The sequence below is a fragment of the Mus pahari genome, chromosome 23 (genome assembly GCF_900095145.1).
Source record: "Mus pahari chromosome 23, PAHARI_EIJ_v1.1, whole genome shotgun sequence".
NCBI classification, from domain to species: domain Eukaryota; kingdom Metazoa; phylum Chordata; class Mammalia; order Rodentia; family Muridae; genus Mus; species Mus pahari.
The window spans coordinates 7,359,342-7,371,905 of NC_034612.1; the positions used below are offsets into that span (position 1 = coordinate 7,359,342).

Consider the following 12,564-nt stretch of genomic DNA (forward strand, 5'->3'; position numbering starts at 1 on the left):
CGAGGGAACAAGCCCACGGGCACGCCTGTGGGAAATGATCTCGATTGCGTTAGCTGAGCTGAGAAGACCCTCACCCTGGGTCCGTCGTCCTCACCGCTCCATCTTGTGGGCTGGGATCCTGGGCTGAATACCGAGGAGAAAGTGGGAGAAGCGCGGTAGCGTTCTTGTGTCTCTGCTTCCTGACTGTGGATGTGAGCAGTGAGCGCAACTCCCGCTGGCCGCCATGCCTTCTCCCTAGGTGAGGGTGTGTGGGGTGGGTGGGAATTAGGGGATGGGTGGGGATGGCTGGACTGAGCTTTTTCTAGATGGGGGTGGGGGGGAGGAGGAGATGCACTCCTGAGCAGTGTTTCTTGGCCTGGCAGTTGCGATCCATTTGGCCATTGTCTGTCCCCCCCCCCAAATATTTACATTATGATTCATAGAAGCAGCAAAATTACAGCTATGAAGCAGCAACAAGCTTAACTTTGTAGTGGTGGTGGTGGGGGGAGGGTCGACACGGCGTGGGGAGCTGTATGAAAGGGTCGCAGTGTCAGGTTGAGAACTGCTGCCTTGAAGGCTCAGTTTCCCTATCTGATCCCATACAACTTGGATCTCCAATGTCAGCTCCCAATACCCAGCAGTGGGAACACGCTGAAACCAGTGTGAAGGCGGGGAGGGGTTCCAGTTTTGGATATTTAATCCTCTGGGTTGAGAGGATTGATTCTGACATGGAGGATATCATATCACAACCCAGAAACAGAGCCTGAGAACTAAGTGGGATCGATCTCATCTCAGCCTTGGGCAGGGGACTCGACTTTCCTCAGAGTGTTAACATCCTCATCAATGTGACAAGATTATAAGAAGAGTGTAATGAAGTAAGGTAGGGGGAGAGAAGGAGGCAGGAGGGACCTGGGCCACGGTCAACACCGGGTATCCTCAGCTGAGGCCATTGATACATGTGCTTTGCTAAACACCCACGTGGCTGGCGATGGTGGTGATGACTGTGACGATGATACTGGTGATGGTGGTAAAGGAGATGGTGGTGGTGATGATGGTAGAGGTGATGATGGTGGTGATGGTGATGATGGTTATGGTAAGATCAATAGTAAAAGGTTGGGAAAAGAATGAGAACCGCTCCATGTGCCTGGTGGGAACGAAGAATACCATACCCAACCAGGAAGATGGTGTAGCAATTTCTCAGGAGGTTAAAGAGAGTTACCACCTGGCCTAGTAATTCCACTCCTATTTTATGCTCCAAGCGCTGGAGACAGCTGTACAATACCAGTTCGTGTGTGTTCCTCTGGGTATGGTGAAAGTCAAGGTGGTGGTGTGCCGTGTCCATCAGCGGCTCAGCAGAGAACCAAGCTATGATTCCAGTGTTACCTCAGCCACGAAAAGGAAGCCCTCAGCCGTGCTGCCGTGTGAATAAACCTTGAACGCCACACAGAGTGAGCCAGACACTAACACCCTGCATGGCATGATGACAGGGCAGCCGTGTCGTTGTAGCCGCTAAGGGCGAGAGAGGAGGGGAGGAGACGGTGGTTACTGATGGGGACAAGTCTTACCTCTGGGGTCAGAGCTCATCTTGAACGTGGTGGGCGTGGCCACGGCACCACACCGTGGACATCCTAAACGCCAGCGAGCATTACACCTTAAAGCCAATCTGTGCTGCTGTGTAGTTGATCATGTGGCTCAGCTGGTAAATTACTCGCCGTGCGAGCTTTTGCTTAGGGAGTCCGGACAGAGTCTCCCGCCTTCCCAGTGCTGGAACTACACCAGAGTACGGCTCCGAGTTGGCTTTTATGTGGATTCTGCAGTCAGATTCTGTGCTGGACAGTTTTCAGTCACTGCCTTCCTTAGCTAGGCCTGTGAACGTGTCTATGGGGCGTTTTCTTAATGATCGATGTGTTAAGGTCCGGCCCACCGTGGGTAGCGCCATCCCTAGGCAAGACGTCCTGGGTTAGTGGTTCTTAACGGCTGTCCTAGGTGGTATAAGAAAGCAGGCTGAGCGAGCCATGAGGAGCAAGCCTGAAAGCCACGTTCTTCTCTGGTCTTTGCTTCAGTTCCTGCCTCCAGGTTTCTGCCTTGACTTCCCTCTGTGATGGGCTATGATGGGGATGTGTAAGCCAAATCAACCCTTTCCTCCCGAGGTTGGTTTGGTTTGATCACAGCAACTAAAAGCAAGGAAGGACAGACAGGTCCTGGTGTCTGTGTGGGCAAACACCTTATCCACTGCGTCGTCTCTGTGGCCCCAGAAAATAATTTTATGCAGTATTTGTTTTAATTTTAATTTTATTTTAATTTTATTTTAATTTTATTTTAATTTTATTTTATTTTTATTTTTATTTTTATTTTTAGCGTGTCCATGTCTGCCCTGTCACTGGTCATATGCGAACATTCAGCCACAGAATTTTCCACTTGGTGCTTCATGGTGGCACCAGAGACATTTTGAACTTTGGAGCTTTCTGCAGTTGGGATTCAGACTGCTTCACTCATAATCCTAGGAGCTGCTGTTTCTAGTCCTCTAACTAACCCCGGAGTCTGGAAAATATATTTTCAAGCCATGTCTACAGATCCTGCTTCCTGCCCGAAAGCCAGCGTGATTAAAACAGCAAGCTCTTTGAAATTCTCAGGGAAGTTCCAAACCCCAGTAAGCAGTCCTGGAATGGTGGGGGTGGGGGCCCGCCCGACCCACCCGGCCCACCTCTTCCCCAGCTGCTTCGGAAGGGCTGAGGCCTGTGTGTGCCTCTGGCTCTGACATCCAGACTTCTAAGCCATGCATTTGCCTGTTTGTACGGTTTCAATGGAACGGGACAAAGAAGGCAGACAGTCGCCTAGACTTTCTGAAATCATTTTCTCCCTCTCGAAGGGCTTTTATTTCTCCTGGTCCCTTATCAGAGAATGTCAAAAGGGAGAAAAAAAAAAAAAAAAAGAAAAAAGAAAAAAAAAATCCGTAAGCCTTGAAATGCCTTTAATCAGTCCTCAGACCTTTCATTTTTTAAAATCTATTCCCTTCTCCCCGCCCATGTCAAGACTTGAAATAAAACGATTTTTCCAGAAACGGATGACAGGAGGCAAGGGTGACGATTAATAACCCGGGAGCCTGTGCCACCACACCTGCCCTATTTAAAATGAAAAATTACCTTTTCCCCCCTTAGACTTTATTAAAAAGAGGATCAGAAAGGAGAGGGGGGGTTGCTGATAGCACACAGCCCATCAGCCGGGTGTCTCTGATGCCTTGGCGCTACAGAGTCGCTCCTGTTTGAGCAGCTTGGGTAAGAAAATGAAGCTTTGCGTTTCTTGGTACCTGAACTTCTGAATTTGAGCCTGGGTGTAGAGAGGAAGCAGATTAGCCAGGGAAGGGAATGTGGTTGGCATGGTGGGATATCTTTCTTTTTATCTCTTTAATTTTGAAGAAATAATTCAAGGGGGTGGTGAGTCCCTGAAACCAGTGGAGTGTCTGTTTATCTGTCCTTGGAGGAAGAGTGGGCGATGCCCCGGCCCTCCAGGGTACCATGTGGTTAATGGGAAAAATAAAAGCATCCGTCTCCATCTTTGGTGGGATTTTGATCCGGTCCTCTTACTCATCTAAAACTTGATTAAGTGGGCTAGTGACCTACTTCCAGGAAGACAGGGTAACCGATCCCCCAACTCTGAGACCAGCCACTGTCTCCCAAATGCCGTTTTTCTTCCCATTTGCTATTTCCAAAATCATGTGCACCTCCCTGTCTGTGTGGGTATGTGCACGTGAGTGCAGGTACCCTCAGAGGCCAGCAGAGGGCGGCAGAGGCCCCACTCTGGGGTTGGAGTTGCAGGTTGTGAGCCTCCCATGTCAGTGCTGGGAACTGAACTTGTGTCTTTCATAACCTGTTTTAAGCACTGAGCCATCTCTCTGGCCCCAGCTCCCACCCCCCAATTTGTTTAAGACAGGAACTATTACTATTATTTTTTTAAATGTTTGTTTGTATCTTTTGGAGACAGGGTCTGTCTGTGTAGCCCTGACTGGCCTGGGACTCACTGAGATCTGCCTTCTTCCATGCTGGGATTAAATGTGCATGCCACCACATCTGGCCTGATGATATGTCAGCTTCGATGATACACACGGGTCTTTTCCCTAGGTAGCCGTGCTAGGGATATAGGTGCTGTAAGAGAACACATTAGCACAAGCTCACACACTCACGGTCTCTGGGGCTTAGAGTCAAGCAGCCAAGCACAGACTCCCGCCACTCTGTGGGTTGGATCCCAGCCTCTCCCCCTTTTCGCTTGTACGTGTGTGTGTGTGTGTGTGTGTGTGTGTGTGTGTGTGTGTGTGTGTGTATGTGTATGTGTGTGTGTGTGGTGACTGACAGTCTTCACATCCCTTGGCTTGTTGCTTCATCCTGTCAGGTTCTCTCTCCATCTTTGCTTCACTTCTGTGTCCTCTCTCTATTGAAACAAATGTCAGCGTGTCGCCCAGGATGAATTCAGACCTGTGATGTTTCTGCCTCCATCTCCTGGGTGTCTGGGAGGGCAGGTAGGCTCCTCTCCTCCTCATGAGCTATAGCTGATTAGGCCTTATCCAGAATGAACTTGGCTCAGTCCTACCTGCAGGGACTTTATTTGCAAGTAGGGTGTTGTGGTTAAGATGCCAACCTGGGTGGGCCCTTTGGCTCACATCTCTGTCCTGAGGCTGAAGCAAAGCCACATGCTGTCCCACAAGGGTCTCCATCTTCCGATCTGCTCCGACTCTTCTGATTTGCCTGCGTTGGGCTATCCGCGCAGCAAGTGAGAGGGAAATATCGGTGCGAGGGGGGCAATAGGGGTTCGAGAGTGGTCTTTACATCTGTTCAATTCAGCTGTTCTCTGAGGACCCCAGTCCACATTCTTTACTGTTGGTTGCCTTGGAAATTGGCTCTGTTCTTTTTGAGGAAGTTCTGGAAGGCTTCAAAAGTAAATGATACAACAAGCCAGCCTTTTTCTTAGCACACCTCTGCCCTGCCCCTATCCCCCACTCCTACCTCCCCGCCCACACCCGCACCCTCACCCCCACCTCCAATGTCCTCAGACTGGGCCACCTGTCTTTACTGTTGGTATGGTGACCCTTTAGCCAGCTGATGTGGCCTCCTGGGAGATCACATCCTGAGGAAGCCTCCCTCCCTCCCCTTTTTCCTCTGACTCCCTCCCTCCTTCCCTCCCTCCCTTCTGGGCTCGCCCTACAGTTTTTTTTTTTTGTTGTTGTTGTTTTTTTTTGGTTTTTTGAGACAAGGTTTCTCTGTATAACTCTGGCTTTCCTGGAACTCACTTTGTAGACCAGGCTGGTCTCAAACTCAGAAATCCGCCTGCCTCTGCCTCCTGAGTGCTGGGATTAAAGGTGTGCACCACTATGCCCGGCACCCTACAGTTATTTTTTAACGGAACTGTTTGCTTGGGTTTTGGATATCTGGGACAGGGACTTGCTATGCCGCTTGGGCTAACTGAAGACTCTCATTGGGTTGTTGGTGGATTCGCTTACTGCTATAAGGAAACGTTGCAGAGGGAATCTGGAAGGTTTCACTCAGTTTCTGTTAATGGCCGCAGCATCTTGTTTGATGGAGTCGCAACCAGGGTACTGAGATGGATACAGTCCAGTGGTCTTGCCCAGATAGGTCCAGTGTTGTGCACATGCATGTGTGTGCATGTGTTCTCTGTGAGGTTGTGGAATGCAGTCAGGGAGTGAGCCCTGTAACATCAGTCCCCTTGTAGTCTCCGGAGACCCACAGGAGCTCTGTGCATGGATACTTGGCTCCTCTGTGTAGCAGTGTCATGCCTGTGATTTGTTTGGACCATCTGTCCCCTGCTCACCATTACTGAACATCACAAACTCTGTTTCCCTCCCTCTAACCATGGGGAAGGCCCTCAGGAATGTGTCTCCTTGTCCATCAAGTCTGTGTCCATGCTGAAGACAAGCATTAAGGTCGCCCCGTAGGGAAACATTTCCCTTGGCAGTCTTTTAAAGCACCCTGACATGATGATGCATTGCACATGGCATGAAGTATGTATGAGGGGTGAATATGCTGTAAGCTATGTACAAGATGATCAGTATGAAATATGAGGTGCATTTAAGGTACTGTATACATGGCCCGAAGCTGCAGGGTGTGTGTGCACATAGTAGGAGGTGTGTGCACATAGCAAGAGGTGGTGTGTGCACACAGTAGGTGGTATGTGCACATAGCAGGAGGTGTGTGCCCACAGCACACAGTAGGAGGTGTGTGCCCACAATAGGAGTTGTGTGTACACAGTAGGAGTGTGTGCACATAGCAGGAGGTGTGTGCCCACAGCACACAGTAGGAGGTGTGTGCACAGTAGGAGATGTGTGCACATAGTAGGAGGTGTGTGCACATAGCAGGAGGTATGTGTATACAGCAGGAAGTGTGTGCACACAGGAGATGTGTGCACATAGTAGGAGGTGTGTAACCTGAGGTGTGACAGGATGAGCAGACAAGGTGCAGAAGATGCACTGTGTGGAGCGTAAGATGCTGAGACATAACATGCACTCGATGTGACGTACCTGTGGTAAGGTGCAGATGGTGGATCTCTGCCCACAGCGACCCTACCCCTTTCCCCCTTCCTTACCAGCATCTCTCTGTTCCTTTGTTCCTACTCAGGAGGGAATCTCTCCAAACAAGATTGGATCATCCAGTGGCCCACCACAGAGCCAGGGCAGGAGAGCAACCCCGTGTGTCCCCCGGAGCCCAGCCCGTGGATCCGAACCCGCCTCTCCCAGAGCCCCAGGGTCCAGACCAAGTGTCCCCAGCACTTCTGTCCTACCAGCCCTACGCCTGGGACCCCTGTGTACACCCAAGTGGACAGACTCACTGTAGATGCCTACCCGAACTTGTGCCCGCCGCCGCCACCCCTGGAATCAGGCCACCGCTCCCTGCCCCCGTCCCCCCGGCAGCGGCACGTAGTCCGCACCCCACCTCGCACCCCGAATATTGTCACCACCGTGACCCCGCCTGGCACGCCACCCATGAGGAGAAAAAACAAGCTGAAGCCTCCGGGGACCCCACCCCCCTCCTCCCGGAAGCTCATCCATCTGATCCCTGGCTTCACAGCGCTGCACAGGAGCAAATCCCACGAGTTCCAGCTCGGGAACCGCGTAGACGAGGCCAACACACCCAAGTGAGTGGGGCCCCATGGTGGATGGATGCTCTGGGGTGGCTGAACCCTAGGAGCAGCGCTCCTCTCGGGAAGTTGGGAGCAGGCAGTCTTGTGTCTGTCTGTCTAGATAAAGGAAGCACGGTTGCACCGAGGAAATGGGTTGGATGGAATTTTCTAGAACTTCTGGTTGCTTTTTACCCGCTAGCCTTTGATAGACTGTTGGTAGGCATATCATGGCTTGGGAGTGAATCTAAATTGTGGCCCATTTTAGTAGGTAAAACTCACTGTAACACAGCCTACTGTTGCTCTGGGGTGCTTTTGATGAACAGTGGTAGGATTGGGTACATAGCCCATGGAGTTGGACCTGCTTATCCTGTGGATGGAGGCAGGACAGGTTTGCTGGGCCCTGCAGGGTCACTTTCCTGCTGGCCCTAGACAGAGGTCAAAGTTATGTGTTAGGCTTGAAGAATCTGGTAGGCGTAGTAAAATGAGTTATAAAAAAAAAAAAGGTATATGACTCATCCAAAATAGTTATCATTTTAACATAGTGTCACTGTAAAACGTGGCTACTAAGGCATTCTTTGTTCTTTATGAAGTCTTTGAAATCCAGACTCCTATGGGTGACGGTGAGTGGGGATCGTAGGAGGTGGGCAAAAGGCCCCTAGGGCTGTGGGGCCTGGGCACAGAACTGAGATGACATCAAAAAATTTAGGCAGGGAGTGGCACCACTCATGACCCCTGAAAGTCAGGGACCGTCGGAGTGACCTTCAGTAAGCAGCTTTGAGGGGAGAGGTGGGACCTCTCCACAGAGGGGATATAGTGTTCAGCAGTTAGGGAAGGTGGGACAGGTCTATCAGCTGCTGTAATATGACGGGATCTGATGACACCAGTAGGCGGAGGGACAGAGGAAGCCAGGCACGCAAGGCTCAAAGCTAGAGAGGCCAAGGCTGTGGACAGGGGAGAGGGAGAGGGAAATGGGTTGCCACGATCCAACTGGAATGGAATCTGGGATGAGAAAATGTCTCTGGTGCTGGCCGGTGTCATTTACATAACCTGTGACTCTCTCGAAGACCTTTGAGGTTACATGCAAAATGGCTCAAAACTGCCAATTGCATGTTACGTTTATGTCGCCACAAACAAGGGAAGGGGGATCCTATCAGCCAGGAGGCGAGGGCCAGACAGTAAACATGGTAAATATTTTTGGCTGTGCCGGCGGAATGGATTTATATTGTCAAGGCTCAACGACTAAAGCAGCCTGTCTACGGCAGGTGAGCAGATGGGCGGGCTGTGTTCCAACAGAGCCATCTATAAAAGCAGCTTCCAGCTGGCCTTGGCTGGAGTCTGTCTTCAGCCGTGCTGGGGAGGTGGTCTCTCTTCCGAGGGGTGATGGAGGGGAGGGTGAGGTCAGATGAAGGGTGTTCCAGCAGCTGGGAACCTGGAGGCGGTCCCTCAGAGGCTGAAGCGAGTGAAAGAGGCTCTTCTGATAAGAATTAGGTTGGTCACGATTTCGTGAGAGGCACAGAGACTGAGGCCAGGAGATTGCGAGGATGTAGGGGAGAGTCCCAGGAAGGCTAGGTGTGAAATTGCCAGGGTGGAAAGTAGTGAAAGGTCGGGCTCAGTTTCTAAACCTATAGCATTAGAAAAAAAAATATTAAATTTAATTAAATTTAAATATGATGAGAATTATATTTAAATTAATTATTAATATAATTATATCATTTTCCCCCATCCAACCCTCCCATGCACCCTTCCTCCTTATTCTGTCTTAAGTTCATGGCATCTATTTCTTAAAAATATATGTATATCATTGAATTATAATTATATAATTATGTAAATCAAAATCAAATTATATGTCACATATTAAAATTTAAACCAAAATATATTTATATCACTAAGTTGTAATCATACAATTATATAAATTAACATTAAATTATATATTATACATTAAAATTTAAATTAAAATATATTTATACCATTCAGTTATAATTATATATTTATATAAATTAAAATTAAATTATATGTTATACATATTAAAATTAAAATTAAAATATATTTATATAATTTCCTCCCTCTAACCCCCTCTTGCACCCTTCCTCCTTACTCTCTGCCTTAAGTCCATGGCATCTATTTTTGAAAATGTGTTCATAAATATATAAATAGAGCCTGCTGAAGCCATACAGTGTTACTTGTACGGATATGTTTTCAGGGGCGATCATTTGGTATTGGCTCACCAATCCGCGTGCTCATCCCTGGGGAAGACTATGTCTCCCGTTCTCAGTGTTCCTCAGTTGCTTGTAGTTCTTTGTCTAGAGCTGGGTCCCCATGAGACCCATGGCACTCTCTCTGCATGACTGGGCTTGTGTGAGAAGTGGCCCTTTTGTGTTCTCAGGGTTGGGCTCTCTCCAGGAGAGCTTGACTCTGGACACACCTAATCTGACCCTCCCTCAAAGTCTTTCAGATGGACATAGTTATGGTCAGTGGTGTTGGGGTTCTGCATCAGGATGCAAGAGGCTTAAGTTTTGCCTATGACGGTCTTCTGTCTGTGTCCTTATTGAGGTTGGTTCTTCCGTAAGGGAACAGGTCCCTGGCCACCTTCAGGGACCTCCCAGATTCACCTCTAGGTAATAATGGAGGAGAGGAGCTCTGTGGTCACTAAGTTCTAACAATAAGACTGGAGGTGGGGGCAGCCTCTACTTAGCATGTTCCAAATAATCTGGACTTCTGCCAGGAAGTAGCCTTGGGATCTTGGCTTTGACCCTCAGCTTGCCTGAGTTGGTTGACCAAAGAACTTGGAATATGTTCATGCTTTTAAGTCTAAGGTTATGAGCCATTAGCAGATGATGGTATCAATTTAATAGGCTGTGACCAGCATTGGAAAGAAGAGATTAATGGACTTAGAGAAGAATATTTTGGGACACATGGTGTGGTGAAAGAAGTTGCTCTGTGGGACTTGTTCACACCCATGGACACATACACATGTGCACACATATACAAATTAATGCATACACATATACATGTATGAACAAATATATACATGTATGCACACATATACACATATGCATATATGCACACACATACACATGCACAAATGCATATGCACACATACATGCATGCACATGTATACACACATAAAATACATACATACATGTACACACGTATGTACATATGCACAAACACATATGCACATACACACAACACATATGTACATACACATATACACACATGCACAAACACATATACACATCTATGCACACACATAGACACACAAACACATATATACTAGCCATAAATATACCTTTTCTATTTTGTTTTTTCCCATTGAGAGCTCTTACTACTCAGGACAGCTTTGATTCTAGAATGATCTCTACAGGAAGTAGGTGAGAGGACATACATCTTCCCCTGTGTCTGACTCTGCCCTTCATCCCTGCTGGGCATGCTCCCATGGGAACTTGGCAGCCTGTCGTCCACTTTATTTCTTCTTAATGGTGGTGAGGCAGAGCAGTGGAGGTTACACAGGTCTTTCCGAAGACAACGGAGGCTTCCAAAACTGCTGAGTCCCGTGACTTTTCAAGCCTGTACCCTGGGAGGCTTTTGATCGCATCACGATCACTTTGACTTTTTCATCCTTGGCACATGAGCAGTGTGTATCACGTGGTCTGGGTGGGTCTAAGTTCTGCCCCCTGGAAGCCTCTTCAGCCTTTACAGAAGAAGAGTCAGAAAGCAAGAAGACAGGGCTGAGGATGGCACTCAGCGGGTAGGACCTTCCTAACGTGGATGAGGCTGTGGCTTCGTGCTGGGGATTGCATGGTATAGACCAGATTGTAGTGACCGGTACCTGACACCCCAGCACTCGGGGTAGAGGCAGGAGGATCGGGAGTTCAGTAAAAGCCATCCTAGGCTGCGAAGTGAATTTGATGCCAGCCTGTAACATGGGAGATCTTGAAAAACACAACACAACACTAACGAAACCACCAACAAAGAAACACAACCAACCAAACCCAAATAAAACAAAAACAAACCAAAAATACAAACAGAAAACAGTAAATGGAAGAGGGCTCTCTAGGGTGCTGGAGCCTTGCTGTGTGGTCAGCTGGGGAGTCTCAGCCTCTGCCATGCTCCTCTGCCTACATTCTCAGGAGGATTTTGTTGCCGTCATTCTCTCTCTCTCTCTCTCTCTCTCTCTCTCTCTCTCTCTCTCTCTCTCTCTCTCTTGGCCTTACTTGGCATTCCCAAAGACACAGCAGTGTGAAAAGGAGGCTCTGTTCACTGAAAGGAATGCTGGGTACTGAGGAGGCCTCAAAGGTCTGGAAAGTGCATAAAGGAGGATTGGTGCATATGTGCATGTGCACATGCGTGTGTATATGTGCATGCATGCACCACAGCATGGAAGTGGAGGTTAGAAGACAGCTTTCTTTCTTTTGGCAGTCAGTCTTTCTTTCCACTACATGCATCTTGGGGATCCAACTCAGGTCGTCATCAGGCTTGGTGGTGAGCGACCCATTTTCAGGGGTGAGCTGTTGCTTCTGGACAAGATCTTGCTCTTGTGTCCTTGAAACAACTAAGGTGGAGAGGGATAGAGGAAGAAACCTCTACCCCTGCCTCATGTGCACTTATACAGACGCACATGAATACATAGGAACACACAGTGAACACATACACACACAGACACACACTTGAACACATACACATATGAGCACACGTAAACACACACAAACACACACATGAATACATAGACAAGGGCACACACATGAACACATACACACATGAACACACACACACACACACACATGAACACATACACATATGAGCATACCGGGACACATATACGCACTTGAATATACACATTAACCATACACATGAACACATACGTGAACACACGCATGAACACATACATATACACAAACACATATGTGAACACACACATGCACACACACATGAACACATACATGAGCACACACACATATGACTTCTCTTATAAGCTTTTGTTTCCAAATCCTTTTAAAAGATAACTTCAGCTATAATTTTAATTAGCTAATTCCCACCTACACCCTTATTTAGAAGCTAAGCTGTATAAAACACAAGCAAGGAAAGATAATACCCCTACCCCTGGTCATTGGGAACCACAGTAACTACGGTTAGTGTTGTAATTGGCATCCTGTAGAAATCTATTTGGGTTAATAGCCATGTGATGTACCGGCTTTCCTTTCTCATGGCTGGAGCTGCATCTCCCTTACCAGTGTGACCACTGTACTTGTGTATGAATATGAATAGTCCCCATGTTTACTCTCTCTCTCTCTCTCTCTGTATGTGTGCTTGAGGTATATATATATATATATATATATATATATATATATATATACCTCACATATATATACCTCATATATATATACCTCACATATATATATATACCTCATATATATATACCTCATACATATATATATATATATATATATATATACACACACA

At 47.8% G+C, this 12,564-nt stretch overlaps 1 protein-coding gene across 2 annotated transcripts in view; it reads left to right on the plus strand.

Moving 5' to 3' along the window:
- Window positions 1–12,564, plus strand: part of Ksr2 (kinase suppressor of ras 2) — a 359,141-nt gene that overhangs the window by 134,586 nt on the left and 211,991 nt on the right. For both annotated transcript variants that reach the window (XM_029533454.1, XM_029533455.1), the window contains exon 4: window positions 6,603–7,119. In XM_029533454.1, the coding sequence (XP_029389314.1) occupies window positions 6,603–7,119 (517 nt within the window). The remainder of the gene's footprint in view (window positions 1–6,602; window positions 7,120–12,564) is intronic.